The 21,184-nt window shown below is 45.1% G+C and overlaps 1 protein-coding gene across 2 annotated transcripts; it reads left to right on the plus strand.

Moving 5' to 3' along the window:
• The first annotated feature begins 14,701 nt into the window (after positions 1 to 14,701).
• Positions 14,702 to 20,639, plus strand: EIF1B (eukaryotic translation initiation factor 1B). 2 transcript variants are annotated; one of them, XR_015183559.1, is made up of 5 exons: positions 14,702 to 14,844; positions 17,158 to 17,321; positions 18,035 to 18,136; positions 18,705 to 18,933; positions 20,421 to 20,639. XR_015183559.1 is itself a non-coding variant. In XM_086467978.1 (4 exons), exons 1-4 carry the CDS (start codon positions 14,814 to 14,816, stop codon positions 18,747 to 18,749), a joined length of 342 nt encoding a protein of 113 aa, XP_086324104.1. In that variant the 5' UTR covers positions 14,702 to 14,813; the 3' UTR covers positions 18,750 to 19,091. The 2 variants fall into 2 exon arrangements, 1 of the variants encoding a protein (XP_086324104.1); XM_086467978.1 differs by lacking the exon at positions 20,421 to 20,639 and having other exon boundaries at positions 18,705 to 19,091.
• The last annotated feature ends 545 nt before the right edge of the window (positions 20,640 to 21,184 follow it).

The raw sequence follows: 21,184 nt of genomic DNA on the forward strand, positions 1-21,184 counted from the left end.
TAAATTATCTGCAATGATTAATTCAACCACTGTTAAATTTTAGTAGTAATTCTTACAAAGCACAACCAGGAATGCAAATTCATTCTAATTTGTCTTTTGCAGAATGATTCATGGCCTGGATTTAACCATCAGTCATTAGCTAAATTATAAAGTATCTTTTTTGGATATAAGCCATAGATTAAACTGCATTTGAATGTTATTGCTGGTAGTAGTTATTAATCAAGATGGAACATATTGTAAATAATACTTCTTATAAATTTAATATAACAAAGTTAATTACCATAGCAAACATGAGTATTGAGCCACAACCCCAGGCTTACTGATGTGGACTAATGTAGTAGATGGTACATGGCTTGTGATCCTCAAAGAGTGGCTTTGGCTTGATCAGATAGCGCACTTACGAACAACTACACTGTTTTAAAGGGAGTCAGCGAGTTTAGGCCCCTACGTGTTTTGGATAACGGTGCATGACTACGTGCAGTAGGCACAAAACTGCTCTGAAGAGTTTAATTAGCCTTTTTTTTTTTTTTCTTCAGCCGGGAAGAAATACTTATCTTTGCTAGGAGCTCCTTTTTGTTCCGTACAGGAAGAATCATGAGGGGCCAGTGGGTAGTTCAGGGCTACAGTCCTACAAGCAGATGCTAACAATCTATATAAAACTACACACAGAGCACCAGGATTTCACGCCATTAATGCAGGTACATTAAAAATTAGTGAGAGCCTTTTTTCTTTCTTCCAACCATTGCTTTTTATTTTTACATATAAACAGCCATTGACTTTGAAATGTGACAGGAAGATTTCATAATACACTTAACACTGCAGAGTTTAAATCCCAGCACAAAAGCTGTGTGGTTTTTGGATAAACCTATGGTTACTGTGAACAGCATCAGGAGATTGGTGGGGGTGCAAGGTGAAGAAGCATTTTTGTAAGCTATGGTGGCACTTGGTGCTAGTGTCCATGCATTGTCTTTTACCTTCTTTCTGAAGGAACTTGCACAAGGAGCAGAAAGAGCAGTGTGGGACTGCTAGGCAAAAGCAGAACTGGAGGTCTGAGGTGCAGGCGAGGGTGCAATTCAAAGAACAGATGTTGGGTCACCACCTTGGGGAACAGAGATCACCAGCCATGGTCTTCCGTGTCCGACACTTTTTGCTCCCACAAAGCATTGAGGATGAAATCCAGGTGTCTGCTGACGGGACTCAGGCTGCCACGGCTGCTTCTCAGCTGCCTCTTCCCAAACCGACCAATGGGGCGAACGCCACGGCCCACGTACCAAAAAGGATCGATTTCAGGACCTGGAATTTGAAGCAGTCAGTGAAGCATCTACCACTGTACTTAAAGGCAGCATTTCCTGAACACCTTGGGGGTGTTAGACAGCCTATATCCAGAAAGACCATAGTAGCTCCCTGTACCACCACTTTTAAACTGTCCTTTCTTAGCTAAAGCCCTGAAGGCCCTACTGTCCAGCCTTCATTTCTGCTGTGTGCACCTGGGACACTATCTCTACAGCCTAACAAATCCACTGGATTGCAGAGGGCATTCCCGCATGACAGGTAAACATAAAAAGCTAATTCTTGTTTGCTTATGAAGTTGTTTTCATGGATGACTTTTTTTTTCTTTTAAAGCATCTGACATACACTTATTTTTATAGTCTAGTCTGGTTTTAGAGCAGGTGTGGAGAGGGGTATCGTTGTATGAAAAGACTAAGATACAGCAACAGGGAAAATCTACAAGCACTGGACACGATGCCACCCCAAGGAAATGCCAAATCATTCTAAAGCTGAAGGACTGTCAATAACAGGAATAAATTTTATCTTGTATCATCCAGGTCATATGAAATCTCAGGCAAGGCAGCAGGATTTTCCCCTGTGCACTTTGATGCTCGACCATAGAAAATAAAAAATCCACTTTGGTTGTAAATTTCTCCATAAATGTATCTTTTAAGTCTTTCCACACAGTGTTTAACACCCCTCCTGACCACAAAACCCAAATAACTTCATTTTTCTCACCTGAGTACCTAAAAAATGAGGCTTCCAACACCTCTAGTCCTCTTTAACAGGGAAAGGTGTGCCACTGAGAGCCCATGCACCTTACTCCCCACAGCCCCTCTCTCCCACTCCACATACAATCATCAGCCTTTGCTCCTTGGGAGATTTCCTGATAAAGATTTTCTCAAAACTCTTTTGGACTGTGTGTTAGCTTTTACTTGGGATATACGGCATTGTCCCTCACCTGGCCAGCCTCAGTTCCTCACAGCGCCCCTGAATGGAGATGCTTCAACCGCTTGTATTTTGACTTTCAGACAACTCGTGGTTCCAGACAGAAATGAAGATGTCTGTAAGCAGACTCAAACTTCTGGCCCTTGCTTTCTTGTTACTGTGAACTACCCCATCTACAGAACACAGCTGAAAATTTAATGCTTAAGTATTCAATGTATACTGCCTTACATTTTTCTTTGTCAATCTTTTGTACGTTAGTGTCTCCTCTGGTATTTATCAAAAACTACGCTATTTCTCTTGGCTAATTAAGGGCTGTGAGAAGGACATCAGGTTCTGTATATGAACTTACAAGTGTAAATGGAAGTACAGGGCCCCACATCACCATTTCACCTTAGAAACACCCACACGGATTTGCTGCTGAACTTTGCCTGACAGCCTGACCCTGATCCCTTGATGCACCAGAGACTACAAGGTCACCATATGGGAGTCCATCACGCTACACCAGGTGAGACTCATACTTACTTCTGTTGTCTATCTGGTGTTTAAATGGCCTGCTCTGTCCTGAAGCAAAGCTGAGCGATACCAAGAGCACCAGCACGTAGACAGTGACCAGCTTTAAGTGCTTTGGTGACCACTGGGCACGTGGTGTCCATGAGATTGGATGCCACATGATGGAGCAGTGGTGGGAAGGCTGTCAGGAGAAAAGTGAACATGGGGAACACCTATGAGTTAAAGCTTTCAAGGTGAAGGAAGGTGTCAACTGTAACAGTGTGTTCCTAATCCATCAGAGCCATTTTGTGATTAAGTCCTATGAAACAGTGATGCTGGGGATGTCCTGGGTATTTCTGTTTGAAGGCAAAGGCTATGCAGTGAGCCACCTACTGAAGTAAGTCTGCAACTCGAGGGTTTTTTCTCACCCCTTTGAGCTTCACGGGACACTTGAGAAGGGCTGTGCAGAACAGAAGGTGCGGAGTTGGGAAAGTAGCATCCAGGAGGTGAAGGATCCAGGCTCAGGTTAGTACTGCACCCTGTCTCTGGCATTTTGTACAAGCTTCCTCCAGCAGCTCTCCCAGCTGTCACGCTAGGACAGTCTGCCTTGTAACATGCAAGGTCTACCTGTGTAGTTGACAGCCTGGAGCCTCTGCCTGCAGAGATCAGCAGGAGCCCTGTTTGCTTATGCATCACTTACGGTAAGATATACAGGTACAGAGCTATAGGAAATCCTCTTGGATGTGCTTGCACAGAAGCTTCTCCTTGTGGGAGAAGTGAGTGGGATTTTCCCCCAGTTGCTGCCAAAATCTTAGCCTGCTGTCAGTACAGACAGGGCAGGAATGAAAATCTTGATGCAAGATGCTCCCAAGCACACCACACAGGCAACACAACAAAAGCACTGGGAGAATCTGGCTGTCTCTTTCATTAAAATGCAAAGCCAAAAGCTCCTTACCCCCCAGTATTCAGTGACAGTTTGTTGGGTTTCTTCCCCACACTGACAGTTACTTAGCAGGCAGCTTAGAGGAAAGTGATTTTAACCCATGATTTCAACAGAACTGTGAATTAACTTTTTCTAACTTGAGTATCTCATGACAATCTCATGATAATCAGGACTATGTGATCTTAGCCTGTAAAACCAGATGGGATGAGTTCTGCCTTCAGTTTCACCTGGTGCAGATCTCTTGTTGCTCCATGTTGAGCAAAGCCTTAAATTCAGTGAGACAAAAAGATGTTTTGCAGGATCTCTCCGGTGTGCTTACAGGGCTGCTGACAGGTTTTCCAGATTACTTGCTGTTTGGTTTTGTGTTTTGTTTTTTTGTGGGAACTGAGTGGCAGAAAGAGTGAGCTTGCCTTGAGCTCGTTGTTGAGGAAAGACAAAAATACAGAGAAAAGCTTTTAGCGCAAGGTTTTTCCTAAGCAGTGCTGAGTCTCAGTCTCCACCAGCTGGTCCTGTGCCCAAATCAGCCATTCTGGCCACCTTCTAAAGTGTCGTTATTTATTGAACTTTTTGCTCATACCCTTGACCTGGTTAGGATTTCTTTGAAGCACATGGCTCCCACTGCTCCTCAGGAAGTAACAAGCCACCCCTAAAAAATCAGGAGGCTTAGCACCTCAAATCCTCTGTAATTTTTCCTCCTTCTAATTGTCACACCCATTTGTATGGGGAGAAACTGTGGCAGAGATAATGCCACAAACATGACCCCGCATGATGTTGAGCTTTTCTAACCCCAGCTCTGCCTTGTCACTAGGCTTTAAGGATAAGCACAAAATCCGTTACCCACCCACAGTCCTTTCACAAGTAATGGGGCTAGGAGATGGTTTGTGACCGCCTCGGGTCCAAACCTGCCTTAGCCCACAGACCTGCAGCTTTTTTCCAAAGGGAAAACTGAAAAAACAAGACCTCATACAAGCACTCTGTGTGTGCCCTCCATTTCCAACTATTAAATGATCACCAAAACCTAAAAACTTACTAGTTTCAACAAAAATTGACACAATTAAAAGCTTCAGGAATAATTTTGCTCCTGGAGCTCAGCAAAAGTCAGCACTGCTGCCATTTGGTCAACTTGCCACTTCTGCTCGGTCCCTAAGCAGAAAGAGCCTTTAACTGTTGGCTGAGCAACATCTGTGGCAGCGGTCTGGCAATTCGCACTGACATGAGAGGGGAAAGTTAAAGCCACTAGCAAAGTTACAGTGAAGGAGCGGTATCACAGCTTGCTGTGGGTCTGCCTCGCACAAGCAGTGGGAGATCAGCCTGGCTCTCCCTCTGGGCATGCAGGCGCTCTCAGCACACCAAACTCAAGCTCTGGTGCAGATCCATGAGGTCTAAACCTCCCGTGGATGTCTTCAGGAGACAGAGCGCTATTAACTCTTTAAACCCCAAAATGGCATCTTACTCGAGATCAGGGTACACCCCCTCCGATGCAAATGCAAATAGCTTTCATGTTTGAAAGCAGCACTGGAAATCCCCACGGGAGATCAGTTCCTGCGTGAATCCAGGCCTGGGACCACGGCTCATTTCAGGGCTGAGTAGCACCAAAAGTGCGCCGCTGTGCTGCAGGCTCCTGCATGTGCTCTCCCTGCAGGGGCACAACACTGCCCGCAGGTTCAGCCGTGTTGCCTCAGCACGGTTTTCTTCACTGCAAAAACCGGACAAAAGTTACTAAGCACAGAGCGCAGCTGTGTACGTTAGGGTAGAAAAGCTAAAGCCCCAAAATAAAAAAGGAAATCCAGCAAGAAAGAGCCAGGACAAGTGCCGAAGCAGATAGAGGGAGGACTCACCTGTTTGCACCAAAGCAAAGCTGCTCCTCAGATAGCTGCTGCTCCAAGCAGAAGCAGGGCAGCTGCTGGGCACTTGTGCCTTTTATACTGGAGGGAAGTGGGCTTGAAGCGGGGCGGGGGGGAGTCAAGAGGTGGGCCAGGAGGACGTCAGCAGTACTAGTAAGCAAAATTTAAATTTACAAAAGGAGGGGTAGAGAACCGTGGCTCTATTAGAAAGCCATTGATCAGGGCAGGGAGCAGGAGCTGAGGGCGGCGCCAGGGGATTGCAGGGGGTCCTGGCAGGACACCTGGCTGAGGCCCCCCCAGCCCACCAGGAGGAGAGTGGAGGGGAGGGGGCTGCTGCCACATCCATGTCCCTATGGATGGAGGGACACAGGCAGACCAGAGCAGCACTGGCTGCCACGCTGTCTGCACAAGAGAGCCAAGCTCTCCGTGCTGCCCGGCTGAGCTGCTCTGAAGCGCATGTCCGTGGGGGGAAAACAGTCATGGCTGGGGGTGAGGCGTGGGGAGAAAGAGGAAATGGACAGTGGGAAGCTCTCAGGGACAGCAAGCTGGAGCAGCCAGGCTATGTGCCCCTTCCTAGCCCTTGCTCTTCTTGCTGTTGTCCCGCCTCTGCTTTTTCCTTGGGATCTTAGTTGATGGCAGCTTTTGTCGCATTAAGTCCCTAACCCCCAACTGGGGTCAACTCACCCACGCTGAAGTTTTAGGCCATACTGCAACACCGCACCCAAGTAGCTGATGAAATCAGTTGTGATTCAGTGCTTAAGCAGATGCTTACTGGTTTTGTGGCAGAGAAATTTTCGTCTGCATGAGGCCAATATCCCAAGCAATGTTGTATTTCAATAAGCATCTCTTCTGCACGGTTATTTTTAACTCTGTCTCTTGACTAATCTGTCATCGCAGTCTTGCTGTTACAGACCTCACTGCTTTAATAGCTAAGACCATGTTTACCATGAAGGTTTGTAGAGGAGCAGCAGCTGAACTGGCAATTGCTTCAGTCCTTCAGCACGATCCTGCAGAAAGGCTGAGATGCGAAGCACTGCTGGGCTGCCCGGGGACCGCAGGCTCTCTTGCAGAGATCTTTGCAGATACAGGGTTGTGCTCCACTCCTGGTGTGACCGACTACCTGAAGAAACAATTTTTAAAGCTGTGCTTAGAAAAGGGGTCTCTGAGGCATGACCTGGTCCGTAAGCTGAGACTGGATAGGAAATGCTGCAATCCCATTAGGATGAAGTGGAAGTTCAATAGCAAATCTGTTGTTTGGTTTTTCTGTAGAGATACCTCCGATTGGGAAAACTTCAAAGTACAAATGACACTATTTCACTGCAGCCACCTCCCAAAAGAATTAATTTTTTCCCTAGTGGCAATTTGTGGGGTACTTCTGCAAGGAAACATGATTGAAATTTTGCCTAGCCCTGCATTTACCCAGTGTCCAAGCATCAAGCTGATGACCCCACCACCACCACTGCAGGGGTATGGTCACTAATTGTGGTGATTAAAATAAATTTCTCACTTATGTGTAATAGTTTGCTCTATGGGCATGTGTATAAACACAATGGTAAAGAAGCCTCAGAAATACTCTTCCATTCTCCAGTTTCCATCTAGTGACAGCTAGAAGTGTCTTCCTCATCCAAGTTTTCAAGAGTTTACTCACTCAGGATTACAACTGCAAAATATGAAGAGCACTTTAAGTCCATGATAACACAAAAGGTCTCCCTACAGCTAACACAATCAATAATGTATATACACACTTTCTTCAGCAACCCCCTTTTAGCGTGTTCCCTTTGAACCTTGCAAACCGCTCCCTACCTAAAAATCAATCTGCATCCAAGAACCAGGCAGTGGCTGTGCTTCCACTGTGCTAATTTTGTGTGCATGCATGGAGAGAGTATCTTCTTAGTAAGTAAAACCCTTCATGGTTTTGCATTGTAGATCTTTGCCGTTACTGCCCTTCACATTGCTTTTGACCAGAAAAGATGGGTATATTTTCTTGATCTCTCGTGTGAAATTGCTGGAGTGAGGCTTTTTCTTTCCAGGATATGTAAGACCCTGTCTTGTTTTGCTGTTTTGCTAAGTGATCTTATCATCTTAAAACAGAAGTACAAGTCTTTTTCATCCCACTTACTCTTTCTAGTCTTGCTGGCACTGCAACGTGAGCCTTTCAATAGCACAGATCATTTTCACCAACTGACAACTACATGGAAGTTACCATGTAAAATAAAACTGTGAAATGTCTTCACGTTAACATGGTTTGCTTATTGGTGTCCTAGTTTGGCTGAAACAGAATCACAGCCCAGCCATGCTGGGCAGGCCATCAGCAGTTTCAAGCCAGCCAGGGCAGCTGACCCGAGTTAGCTACAGGTGTAGCCCACACTGTAATGTCATGGTCAGTATAGAGGGGGAAGGTTTGTTGAAGAGAGAGAGTGTGAGCTCCCATGGGGTTTCTGTTGAGATTCCTCCTGCTCCTCCTCTGGTTTCTCCTGAGGACTGCTCTCCTTTTGACTGTGAACACTGGATGTTCGTTTGGCTGAGTATAACTGTATATCTCTGTTGGTATTGGTGGTGGTTCATTAAATCTGTTTAACTTCTGCTTAGGGTTCTACTCTCCTTTTTCCCCAATTCTCCTCCCTGTGAGGTGAGGGGTTGCCAGGTCAGTGACTGCTATAGTTTAGCCTCAGGTACAGGCTAACATAGACAATGTGTAAATGCTGCCTGCAAAATAATATGCCATACAAAGAAAAATCATTATCAGAGAGCCAGTTCTTAAAATGCTCTAGTGTGGTCAGCTGCCTTCATTCTGGCCTGAGGTCCATCTACTGCAATACCTTGTTTTTGACAATAGCCAGCAAAGAACATTTAAGGAAGAGTCTAAAAACCAGGCAGCGTATTTTTATGTTCCCCATTAGACTATTCTCACATACCCTTGAGCCTTGTGGTCCAGAGGCTTCCCAAGCCAAATGTTTCTTTGTGGCACATTGCCCTTCATAGACTGCTTTTCTTTCACAGTTGCTTCTTGAACCCATGTAAATTCTTAGCATCTACAAAATGGTGTGCCAAGGACTTCACAGCTCTCTCCCTGCTACAAGAAGATCAGAGCCAGGCATTTGTTCTGGAACACACCACTTGCCAGTTTCAAGTACTTATTTTTTCATTATTGCTTTCAGTCATTCTGCCTCATGAAAGCTACTGTAAAATGTTCTAAGCAATGAAGACTAATAAACTACGTGACAGCCTGTTTAAGTGAGCCTCATCAGGCATTTTTCTTAACAAAATACTATTTTACTCCATCCTCTTTGACTCTTTAAGTTATCATTTCTCTCCACCAGACCATGACTGAACTACCAGAGTGCTATGTATAGTACTCAGAAGCTTCACAGAAATCATCCTGACTTCACAGGGTCGTTTCAGGCAGCTGTCATTCTATTTTATTTTGTTACCCCATTCATAGCAGGGCTTATGGTTTGGCTGAGGAAAGCAAGTCGGCTCACACAACACAGAAATGTGAAAGCCACTCAGACTTGGGAGGAACTGGGAAAGAGCTGTCAGGGGAGAGGGGGTCATGAAGGAGTGAACTGGGAAGATCATTTAGAGGACAGCTTGGTCTGCAGTGAAGGGGCAGACGCTCACATGTCAAAACCTCCATCCACCCTTCTATGTCGGAGTGAGAGGCTGGGCCCATGCTGTCTTTGCAGATGCCCCACAGGAAGGTCTCAGGTCTCCACCACTTCCCTGCCCCACACACAACCAAGAACTCCTACGTGTAAAATTCCTGTGTAGGTTATGGGAACCAGGAGCACGGCTGAGCCCGCTGTTACCTAGTCTCAGTGTCTCGGTGGTATGGCTGACCAGAGAGATGCTGTGGGATGCAACTTCTTAGAAAGGCAGCAGGTAACACAGGTGAAGGGCTGTGGGAGGGAAAGCAACCACCCAATGCTAAAGAGAGGTCGGGCTCCTGGGCAGGAAATGGTGAGGAGGATGAATGGTGGCAAGGGGAAGGTATCACCTGGAGTGACCCAAGAGGATGAGGTCTAGGGAGCCTGCCACAAGGGAATATTCTTTGGGAAGACGGCACCAGAGACCAACAGCGAACTACAGTTTTGATGCCAAACTCTACCATCTAGCTGCTCAAAGAACTAATCCAAAACTTCTTTTTTCTGTACTTCTTTTGCTGGTAGGAGCCTTCCACAAACAGAAGGTGAAAACCACTAAAGCAAAGACATTTGTTGCAGTTGGATGGAGAAACATAAACTTTTTTTTTTTTTCCCAGCCCACCACTCTCATTGTTTCACAGACCAATATGTGAATAGTTCGCAAATGCCATGAACTACTGAATCTGCCCAGCCTTCTGTACTGGGGTAGAGCATGACTTCTGTGTGTGAAATGAAACAAAACATTGCTGGTCTGATTTTGCTTTGCCTTGAATGAGAGGCGGGGGGATGACAAGGACAGTTGTGCTGCCTTGAGGTGAAAATCCTTAACTGACATTAACAGGAAATATTTGATGATCAGAAAGAGGCCTGGTTGCACTAATTGAGTTTGGAGGATTCATGGAAAGTTGTATTCAACCCCACTCAGCAAACCCTGTCCATTCAACCAACTAGATGAGACTGTTAATTGCGTGTAGCTTTACACTGAAGCTGTTCTCTACTAACATTCAGGTTCAGAGAAAAAACAGGACTGGCTTTATTTTGGAGCTATTTTTTCTTTGAGAAAGAGGACCATCTAGTGGTTAACAAGGAAATTATTTTCTCGCTTTTAATCATTATTGAGCAAGGAATGAACCCCCACAAGTTTCAAATGAAAACGTGTGTACCTTGAAATCTGATCATGTACTGAAGCCAAACTAAACTGCTTATAAACCAGATTCTGGTAAGTTAGACTGGATATCCAGGTGTTTACCACCAGCACAATTCCCAATTTGCCCAGTTCTCCCAGTTAGCACATGGTTACTGGAACAACTTGTTAGCAACTGAGCAGCTCAAGCATAGGCTACAGCTCAGGACCTCAGTCAGTCTCCCAAGCCATTCCTCAGCATGCTATGGAGGCTTTGTACCAGTTAGAGCTCGGATGGAAAAATATGACTCAGGCTTGGTGTAGTTACAGCCCCCTTCAAAACTATTCTGCTGACAGTTCAGATAGAGGGAGGATTTCTTCTGACACTTTCGCTATTCTTCCTCCCTGCTAGAAAGCCAGCGGACAGCCTTCGGCACCACGGTTCAAGATATGCAGCTTCTAAACACAGCTGAATATTGTAGGTAAACCCACATAGCGGGAGCAGGGAAGATTACAGTTCAAGAAAAAAAAATCAAGGATGGAAATATTTTTGCCTATCTCTCAAGCATCCAGCACTTTGACATTATTTTCAGGATACCAACATTAAACCAGCAAAGGCATTCTTCTGGCACTGGACTGGAGCAGAATTTGTGTATAGAGTAGATGCATTGCTGGAATACAGGACAGAAATTAGTGCTGCTGCGTGCCATTTGCACATTTCATGCACAATCACTTTGTCAGGCAACTTAAATTGCTCTTTGAACAATGTGTGCTCCAAGCAGCAGTTGTCTGGGTTTCCAGGCTGTTGCAAAAGACAGGTTAGCGTATGAGCCTGCCATTTTCTGGTAAGGCAGACTGCAGGACCAGGTAGTGCCTACAGTAGCAATCCTTAATTAAATTAACAGACCTTTTGGCTTTGTAAAAAGCTCCTAAGGAATAAAACTTAAACTATGAGTGCTGCACATGAAAATAAGAGTAGTATATATTAGAACCATGTCTGTAGGAAATGAAAAACCATATTGTTCATTCTTGTTATTACAGAGGGGATTGAAGGCAGCTGATTGTAATGGCAGCCTTGTGCGTGCACATATGCAAAGACAGATGTCATACAGAGGCCTAAATTAAAGCCAAGCTTTAGCCCCTGTCATGTGAGTGAGTTGTTTTTTTCCTGTTGCAAGGCTTTCTCATGGCATTCCCAGACCATGTTTCTACCACAGCAATTCTCTGGAAGAACAAAGTTTCTCCCACTGGTCTTCTGTGGGACAAAATACTTCTGAGGGTACCCAGGGAAAGTCCAGTTCTGCACTAGGGTGACAATTTTTACAAAAGTGTACTTTATGGCTTCATCAATGTTGTATTTTCCATCTGCATGCCAGTAAGTCCCTGGTTTTAATCCCTGCAGTTTATCCAGTCATAAATAACCTCTAATGATTCACATACAGCTTGACAGATGAACTGAAATACAGTAAAAGGCAAGCAAGGGGATCCCTTAATTGCTATTCATAACCAGGTCTTGCACCTATTACACTTAAATAGCTTGAAGCCATGATCAAGATAATTAGAGATTATGCTCTTCTCCGGCACAATAGTTGCCAGGTGACACATTAGTCATGGGAAAGCAAGAGTCTCATTCCCACTCCATTGCTTAAATGCTGTTGTCTAATAGATATCAGCAAATGAGATTAACTCCAGCCTCAGCCATAGGACAATTAGCTGTAATCTGAAATTCAACATCCTAAACAACAACACCTCTTGCTTCCACTTAGGTTTTAAACCTATTTTAACGGCTTCTACCTTTGTTTGCTGCTGTGCCATGTCTGCTTGGCCCACCCTGCTGCAGTCTGGTGCATCTGGAAGCCCTCGCAAGCAGGACTTTCACAGGTCTATTGCCATGGGTGGCTGCTCAAGAGCAATGGGAAGGACTCAGTCAGCACAAAGGACCTCAAGACAGCTGTCAAGGGGCAAAAGCAGGAGAAGCACATCTCCAGCAGGATGCCACCTGTCTGCCCGCAGCGGTTTGGTAAAAGGTGCTGGCACAGACCTAAGTTGTGGACATGACACGGAGACCTGCAGGTCCCTCTGAGGAAGACAGCAGAGGGAGAGCTCTTTGCTTTGGCAAAGCCCCACAGAGACCCCACGCCAACGCACGTGGCCATTGTGGCAGGCTGCCAAGGGAACAATAAGTGTGCTGGCCACTGTCCTTGTTTTAATTGCTGCCCAGTGCAGGCCAAGCTGTGCAATTAGGGTCTGTTTCCATTCCCTCTGCAGTTGTCAAGGTTTGCACTTAAGAACTGTTCATTGTGGTTTCGTTTTAAGGGCAACAAAGTCACATCTTTTTGGCTTATAAAGGAGCTTTGTTGTTTCCCAAACACCAAATCACATTTGTCTGTAAACGGTGCAATGAAACCCACAGATGCCCAATGAGCACATTGGCCAGGTTAACCCTGCAGTGAGTACCATAAATACAAAACTATTTTAAACGCATGGGAATTCAAAATAAGTACAAAAACCGCCACAGTGAGCAGAGAACTCGTATAAACCTGCAGACTCAGACTTGGGGTTTGTGTCTGAAGATCCACTGTCCTCTCACCCATGGCCAGGCCTGTACCCAGCCACTGTCCTCTTAGGTCGTCCCAGCACAACTGTTGCAGGATTATGCAAGTGGAGTGGATCTGAGGTTTTAACCTTTGAGTTTATTTTTTAACGTAAATCAGTTTGCTGCTCTGGCTCATCACAATGCCCCACAACAGCAGCACTGGCCCAGCCAAGGCAACAAAAAAGAGCAGCTGGGGGTAAAAAGGGATGACAGGCCTGCTTTGCTGCAAGGAAAAAGTTTCATGGGACGACAATGAGAGAGCAAAAGATAGAACAAAATTTTGCACACAGATGCAGGGTTTGCAAAAATGCATCAGAGCCAAAATTTCCCCACATTAGTAGTAATGTAAGTTCTCTGAGAGAGGTGCTGGAGACATCCTGGGGACACGTACCTGAGGATGGGTGTCCTGAGCTTGTTCAACCTGCCCAGAGAGTTTCTCAGTGTCTAGCTCTGTATCCTTAATCCACAGACATTGTCCAAATTATGGTATGCCTCTGTGACTGAAGCAGACACCTCAAGCTCTGTAATTAGCATCTCTCCATCCTCCCATTACTGTCCCAATAGTGCCTTTTGCAGCTGCCTGGGAAAGTTAGACAGCCCTTCTCTACAGCCTACGGTGAAAGGCTTCATCAGCAGTGTCAGCAAAGGTTAAGCAGAGGTTCTGTACCATGGAAAATGTCCTTGCTTTCCCCAAGGGAAAAAGAAAAGTTTCCTTGCAAAGTGCCAGGACCAGAAACTTTCTTAGACCAATGCACGCTGACATTCACAGAACTACTGCAGTGCTGATCCAGGCCTTGGATCACAGAAAGGGAATATCCCCTTGATTTATGAGGGCTGAAGTTTAGTATAAAAGCCAAAACAAAACAAAAGAGACATATAGGTTCTGTCAGTTGTGCCAATGCAACTAGGTTATTGTACACCTGCAACGCCGTTACCGCCTCCCGCGGACTGGCAAGCTTTGTAACACAAGTGCACCTTTTCAAAGGCAAGCCTTTACCACCGACACCGCTTACGTCCTACCCGGACACGAGCGGGCAGCAGCCGGCCAGCGGGCAGCAGCCGGACCGGGGGCCCTGCGGGGCCAGGCAGCCGGCCGGCCATGGCGGCACCCGCGGCGCGCGGAACGGGGCAGCCCCGCCTGGCTGGCAGCGCCCGCCTGAACGGGAGAGCGGCCGCGCAAAGCTGCGCAGAAAGGCCGGGGGGGAGGGGGGGGCACGGGCGGTTCCTGAGGCGCGTTACGCAGCTTTTCGCCCATCGAGGTAGGCCTGAGGGAGGGGGTTTTGCCACGGGGGTCACCCCGCCGCGGCCTGCGGAACACGGGGCTTCAGCGACCCGCCAGCGCTGCCTTCGGGGCCCCTCCTGTGGGGAGCTGGGCTCCTGCACGAGGGATCTCCAGTTCCCTGTTGCCCCCTCGGGGAAGGCAGCGGCGTGCGAGACCGCAGCCCGCCACCCCGCCACCCACTCCCCCGGCCCCCTGCCGCCGCGGCGCGGTGCGCTCTGGGCACCGCAGTCCTTCGGCCCGGCGCGGCGCTCCGCGCTCTACGGCCGCGGCGCTGGGGAGGACTCTCCTTCCCGTGGGGCAGCGCGGGGCGGGGGCGGCCATCACGTGCCCGGCGCGGGCGAGCCGCCATTTTATGAGAACCGGCGGCCGCTGCCCATTAGCGGTAGTGTGGGGCGGTGTGGTGTGGGTACCGTGGGCGAGGGGCTCCCACCCCTTTTTATTTCTCTTTGTGCTTTCTCCTCCGTTTACGCCCTTCTCTCTCTCTCTCTCCTCCGTCTCAGATTCGCCTCCCTCCCTCTGCTTTTGTTACCCCTCCCCTCGCTTCCTCCCCTCCCTCCCCGCTCCCTCCCCTCCCCGCTCCCCGCCCCCGCTGGCACTGCGGAGCCGGAGACGTGACCCGAGCGGACCCAGCCGCGGCCTTTTCCCCGCTACTCCAGTCTCTCGCCGCAGAGTCGCATGTCATCTATCCAGAACCTCCAATCTTTCGGTAAGAGCCGCCGGCACCCCGCCGCCCTCCTGTACCGCAGGGAGCCCCACAGCCACCCCCTCGGCAAACCCACCCCGGGGCTGTGGCTGCCCCCGCCATGCCGTCCTCGGCCCGCTGCCCGTGCTGCCGCCCCCGACCCCTGGCATCGTCCTGCGCCCGCCTTCAGGAGGTGCATTCGTCGTCGCTGTCCGCCGCTCCCGCGGTGACATTGAAGCCATTGCCGAGCGGGTGTCGCCATCCCCGGCGCTGCCTGCGTCCGTCGGTCGAGGCAGCGCTGGCGGCTTGTCCTTGTCGTCCGGTGGCGCCGGCCGCGGGACGGGCGCTGTGTGGGCGGCGGGGGGACGTTGGGGAGGAGGCTCTGCTCCCGATCCGCCCCCGCAGGAGATGCTGCGCGTACTGTGCTCTGACACCCCGTCCTGTGCTGTCTGCCTGAATGTCTGCTCGCACCCCGAACTGGGCTTTTCTGTCAACTCTGCAGTCCCAAAGTTGTCCTCTTTTCTCGACAGAGGGAGTCTAGGGTTCGTGTCCCCTGCTAAGGAAGGGAGTCATTTCCTCAGTTCTAACTGCTTGTTGATTTGCTGCCTCATCTTACCCTTACCAGTATCCTAAAACCTGATATATGTCCCGCAAAGGGTATTGTTTCTATAGATTTTTACAGATGGTAGGTAATTTCTTTTGTGTTAGCGGGAAGTTTACCGTGCTGGGACGTGATTCTCCACCTTCCTTGTCTATAGGCAACAGAAGTGAACAAGTTAACACTTTATACGATAATGTTGTCAGTTTTATCTCTAGTCTTCTGCACATATAAGCCATCTGAGAAGTTTCTGTTAATCACGATTTGGGAGCTGAAGCTGTGTTTGGGAAGGTGCTGCCCGAAGGGTTTGTTTGAAGTGACCCACTGTTAATGCCTACAGTGCTGGTTTATCTCCAGCCTAGATTCCTAAACTCTGCCAAGTGATCTTCTTGCAAAAGTGCCCTTTCTCTTTACCTTTCTTTGACTGAAATTTTCTATTAGTGTTTGTCCCGCAAGCTGTGGGGCACAGTGAAATTCAGCATGTTTTAACAAATGCTTTGCTAGAAATTCAGCCGGTCAAGCTTCCCAGTGCTGTACTTCTTTCCTGTGGTGCTTGCATCCTCATGCTGCTTTCTGTGCCATTTAATGCTCTTGTCATTCTTGTTTCTACAAGGATCAGTCTGTCTGCAGTTGAACTACTTCTGTTCCTATTTCTGCTGAAGTTTTACTCTTCTGGGGCATTTGTTTCAAGTGAATGGCAAAACTTGATCGCTGTTTTTGAGTTTTGGATGGAAGTTTGGAAAATTGTAGTTTGCATGGCTGTTGAACCTACGCTTTTTGAAAATCAGACTTTTCAACGTGATTCTGACTAGAAATAAAAAATTACTTGTGATTCATCTTCAAAAAAATAAAAGTACTTCATGCTTCAAGGTTTATTTGAAGCTACTGATGAGGAAAGTTGTAGGGCTATAAAATTTCTTGATAGAGTGAGCATTAGATATGTTTTTGTAGAGAACAGAGAATAAGAAGTATAACCCAGAAACCCTTTACCTTGCTAAATTCCTTCCTGTTTCACCTGTGCCAGATAAATCTAAGCTTGGAAGAGTTTGAGAACTGGCCTTTCTGCAGTCAAAGTCTAAATGAATTTTGTCACAATTCTTGCCTACAACTACTTTACTGGCAGAGGGGTGTTCGATTACAGCCAGCCTCTGACATTTGTTCGTGTCTGTTGCCATATTTTTACATTAGTAGCCAAGAATTACATCCATGCCATAAAATGCTAGTAGTGTGGTAGTTGTCAAGGTATAAGACTTCTGTTCTGGACCTGTAAAGGAGTGTGTGTACAAGAGCTTTTTTTTATTTGTCTGTATGTATCGGTTGAACTAATAAAAAATACGACTTTTATATTCACTTAATGCATGTGGCTATTTAAAACTTACGTGCCCTTGATGTTCTCTCGGAACCATGTTTTCAGGTTCAGAGCTTCAGGATTTACAGTTTGCAAGAAATAGTGAAGCAAATTGATGCTGTAGCTGCAAATCGTTTCTAGGCAGGAAGACATTGAAGAAACTGGATGCACAGTAGTTGAAAGCACAATGCTGAGTTAATAGGCTAGTGAGACTTGATACAGCTGTAGAAAAAAGTACTCTGATTTTAATAGTGTATTTTTAAACAGGGAGAAAACAGCAAGATTATCCCCTAAGTAAAGCTTTTTGTGAAGTGAAAAGCTTAATGCTGTTACTTTGGAGCTTGGGTGTTTTCCTTTGTGGGAATTACGTTAATCTTTTTTTCTGCTGCAGACCCCTTTGCTGATGCCACAAAGGGCGACGACTTACTCCCGGCGGGGACTGAGGATTACATTCATATAAGGATCCAGCAACGAAACGGAAGAAAAACCCTAACAACTGTTCAGGGAATTGCAGATGATTATGACAAGAAGAAACTTGTGAAAGCTTTCAAAAAGGTGAAGTTGCTGATATGATTTGATTTGATTATAAAGATATTACATAAAGCGGTATGATAGCTTTTAATACTAAGCAACAATATTTGTTTTATTTCATTCTTGCTAGTGGACATCACTTTCATTTCAGCTTGATCCCTTTCCTTGACATTCTTAAAACAGTATCAGCATCTAGTGACACAGATTTTTGCTAAAAAGTAAAATGTTTCTTTCCTATAGAGAAGTAAATAAAATATATTCTGAATGTTTCATTAAAATTTCACAGATGTCTAGCTTTGTGGATGTAAAGAATAATATCAGTTTTAAGTAGAACTGTTTTTGCATTCCTGCTTCTGTCATAGCTGTGTTGCTGTTGAAAATGGAGATCTTGAGTTTCATCAGGATGAAAATATTTGTTTTAAAGTAGTGTGGAGTTGAAAGGCTGTGTGTTATGACTTTGTTTTCCATTCTTGTAATGAGTGTTGGTCAGTTCCTTCTGCACAGTAGCTAATCCTGTCTTTGCCTGAATTTACCATCAGCAGCTTAGTTTGTGTCTGTATGAATCAGCAGAGATACTCCGTTTGCTCTCAAAAGCAGTGTAAAATAGATCTAGCCTTTGCCTTGCTTGACATCAGAATTTAGTAAGCAGCTTCTGTGACAAAATTCTGCTGAAAAGACTTCTTAAGCAAAATCATAATCTACATCAGATGTCTTATGATATGAATGTTTCTCTCTAGAAATTTGCTTGTAATGGTACTGTGATTGAACATCCTGAATACGGTGAAGTTATCCAGCTTCAAGGTGATCAGAGGAAGAACATTTGCCAATTCCTCTTGGAGGTGAGGGACTGCAGATAAATATCTAAACCTCTCTGGAAGCCATAGAGTGATGGTGGCACTGATGTTAATTTGCCAGCTCAAGATATCCACAATAGTTCCTTCGTATTTTCAGCCAAAAATGCAGAATGAGGTTAAACCTCCAGTAAGAATTAAAACACTGTACAGTGCGTTTACCCTGACTGCTACAACATACCACGTGTTCTCTGGCACTGCAACTTAAGTTGTTCATTTGTAAAATCAAGTGTTTGATGCAAACCATAATTTTGAGACTGAAAACACTATAGAGGAAAGAGGCTTACAGATGTAAATAACGATGCAGTGATGTTACTCTGTCAAAGAGTAAGTGCTAGGACTACAGAACCAGTAAGATGTCTGGTAAGATTTTCTTTTTTGTGCGGGCAGTTCTTCTGCTTGGCCTAGAAACATTCTGGAAACTAGAAAAGTGATTTATTGAGTATGTACTGTATTGCAGTTTCTTTATTCAGAGTGTAAGATTGTGGTAGCTTGGTATCACTGTAATATCTGAAGCATGTAAGCTTTACTGAAATATGTTGCTTTTCTCCTTTAGATTGGCATTGTCAAGGAAGAACAACTGAAAGTTCATGGTTTCTAAAATACCTGTACTCTCATGAAGAATCCTGCAGTATTTGGTCTTACCTAGCCTGGCTCTTCTGTGAAATATGAATCTTTGCAGTGGATGGACTTCCTTGTTACCTGAACATTTAAAATTTGATTCAGATTTGCATGACTGTGTGAAACATGTGGCGTGTAGACTAGAAACACATAAGAAAACTTCGGTAAGGTGGTAATAAAGACACTTGTGAACTTTAACACATTTCCAGTGGAAATGTTTGGGTGATCATTGTTCAGTTTAGTACTCTCCACCTGACTTAAATGTGTGGCTTGTATTAAAATAGTGTGTGTTGTTGCTTAAAAATAAAAATTTATTCATATATTTTCTCGAATATCTGAAATGCTTTAGCTTAAGTTTTAAACTAGCACAGCAGCCTTACTAAAGAATGGCTAAACTGTTTTGTGCAAGTATAGCTCACTGCTGATTGAATACATTGGAAAATCTACATGATGAAGTGTTAGCTAATTGATCAGTAGATTAGCTTGATGTGATCTTATCCCGTAGCTGTAAGACTAGAGCTTTAGTCTTTTTTGTAGGTGTATCTTAGTAGCAGCATGATAAGACATAAATTGTTTGCTAAGTAACTGGATCTTCTCTAAATTTACTGCAGTGCCTATGAAGTATTAGTGTTAAGCATAGTAGGACTAAAATAAGCTGAACTCCTTAAGGCTGCTATTACTGAGAACGTGCTAAACATCTAGGTCTGTCTTAGTACTCACAAAAAAATTGGAGGAAGTGCAGGGAATTTTGTATATCTTCTGTCACTGAATGAAGGGGAGACATTGACTTGGTTTCTGCCATGACTGTGCATCTAATGTTGGCAAGCAGAGGCCTTCAATTAGCTGGTAGTGTTAGCTGCAGAAGTAGGGAAGGGAACAGGCTCTACATTGCACCCCACCCCCCCCCCCCCCCCCCCCCCCCCCGGTATGAGAAGTTTTGCTGTGATTAACAGTTAATATGGAGACATTTGTAGTGGAATTTGGGTGTTACTGCAGAAAGCTGATTTAGTCTACTTTTCTAGCAGGCAATTCATTCAGTTTTATCTGAAGTTATAATAGGTTCGTTCCACCATGCTTTTCATCTAGTTTTAGTTAGCTGTAGGCATTTGGTATCTTACTTTTAAGATATGTCTCTTTACAAAATTAAATGACTTCATTTGGTGAAACATGCAGATCTTAACTTCCTTGTGAGATAGATATGGATTTTTTTTTTTCTCTGAAACAATTCAAAACATGCTGAGCTGGGAATCCATAAGAATAGTGGGAAATGTTAAAAGAACTTCTTTAATATGTATTTAGAAAGGAAGAATGTGACATTTCTTTACTGCTGAGACTTTTATTAATAAAACTTAGTAAAAACCCAAAAAAAAACCCAAACAAACAAACAAAAAAAAACAACCCACAACAAACTGGTGGCTACCTAAGTAAACCTCAAGAATAGGCAAAACTACATTACTTGATATCACCTGTGCCTATACTTTGTTTCCTGTTCAGTCTTGCCTTTGTAAACAGAAATGCTAAAATTTAACTCATTTGAAACTTTTTTTTCTTTAGATTTCTGAATTCAGATGTGAACCTTTATGGTGCCAGCAACAATTAGGGGAGCATTATAGAACATTCATATGACAATTTCTTTCTCTGTCTGGTCTAGACAATTCCATCTGTAAGAATCCAGTGTCCAGTCTCTCAGTCTCCACACATTCTGCCTGGTGTTACAGGTCATTACTGTTCCAGAGAAAGGATGTTCCAGAAGATTGTGTACTGTTAAGGTATAATGTATTCGAGAGGAGGAGGAAAAGGGAATGCCTGCTGCAAAACGTGAAATACCAGCACACAGAATGAAAATCCAAATAAAATCATTGTACTGCAAGTTTACCTAGTCCTGATTCATAGATACTAAAGTAATTAATCCTTTGGGGGTACATAGCACTTAGTGGTTTTCGTTTTATCAAATGCCAGAAGAACTGACGTTCTCATTTAAAGCTTGTTCTGCCCAAGAGGAAGAACAAGCAGTATCTTCTCCTGTTTCACTGGTATTGCATGAGTACGTCTGGTGGCTTTTGAACTGGAGATTAACACATGATTAGCAAGTCTGCTGTTACTGAGTCAGTCTTCATTTCAGATGGTGTTCCATTAACTTACTACCTAACCTTGAGTTGTTTCTCTACAGTCGTTCTGACTGGAATAAATAAGAAAAACCTTGGTTTTCTTCCTCATTTGAAAGTCCTTTCTGAAAGGATGAACCTTGCAGTTCATAGGTGGTTTTGGTTTTAAGCTTTAGTGGAGTTGCTTGTGTTTTGACTTTTGAAGGGCAAAATTAAAAGGAGAAGGAATAAGAAATTTCAACAAACACATTTCAGATTCAAACACGTTTGAAGTTTAAATAGATGAGAGATATTGTGGCAACAAACTATC

This window comes from Leptosomus discolor, chromosome 7 (genome assembly GCF_034619465.1).
Source record: "Leptosomus discolor isolate bLepDis1 chromosome 7, bLepDis1.hap2, whole genome shotgun sequence".
Lineage (NCBI taxonomy): Eukaryota > Metazoa > Chordata > Aves > Leptosomiformes > Leptosomidae > Leptosomus > Leptosomus discolor.

Excerpts from the sequence above, each read along its gene's own strand:
- EIF1B (XM_086467978.1), top strand. The coding sequence starts at position 14,814 with ATGTCATCTATCCAGAACCTCCAATCTTTCG. Across the intron at positions 14,845-17,157 it reads CCAGAACCTCCAATCTTTCG|ACCCCTTTGCTGATGCCACA; the intron begins GTAAGAGCCGCC and ends TTTCTGCTGCAG. Across the intron at positions 18,137-18,704 it reads TTTGCCAATTCCTCTTGGAG|ATTGGCATTGTCAAGGAAGA; the intron begins GTGAGGGACTGC and ends TTTCTCCTTTAG.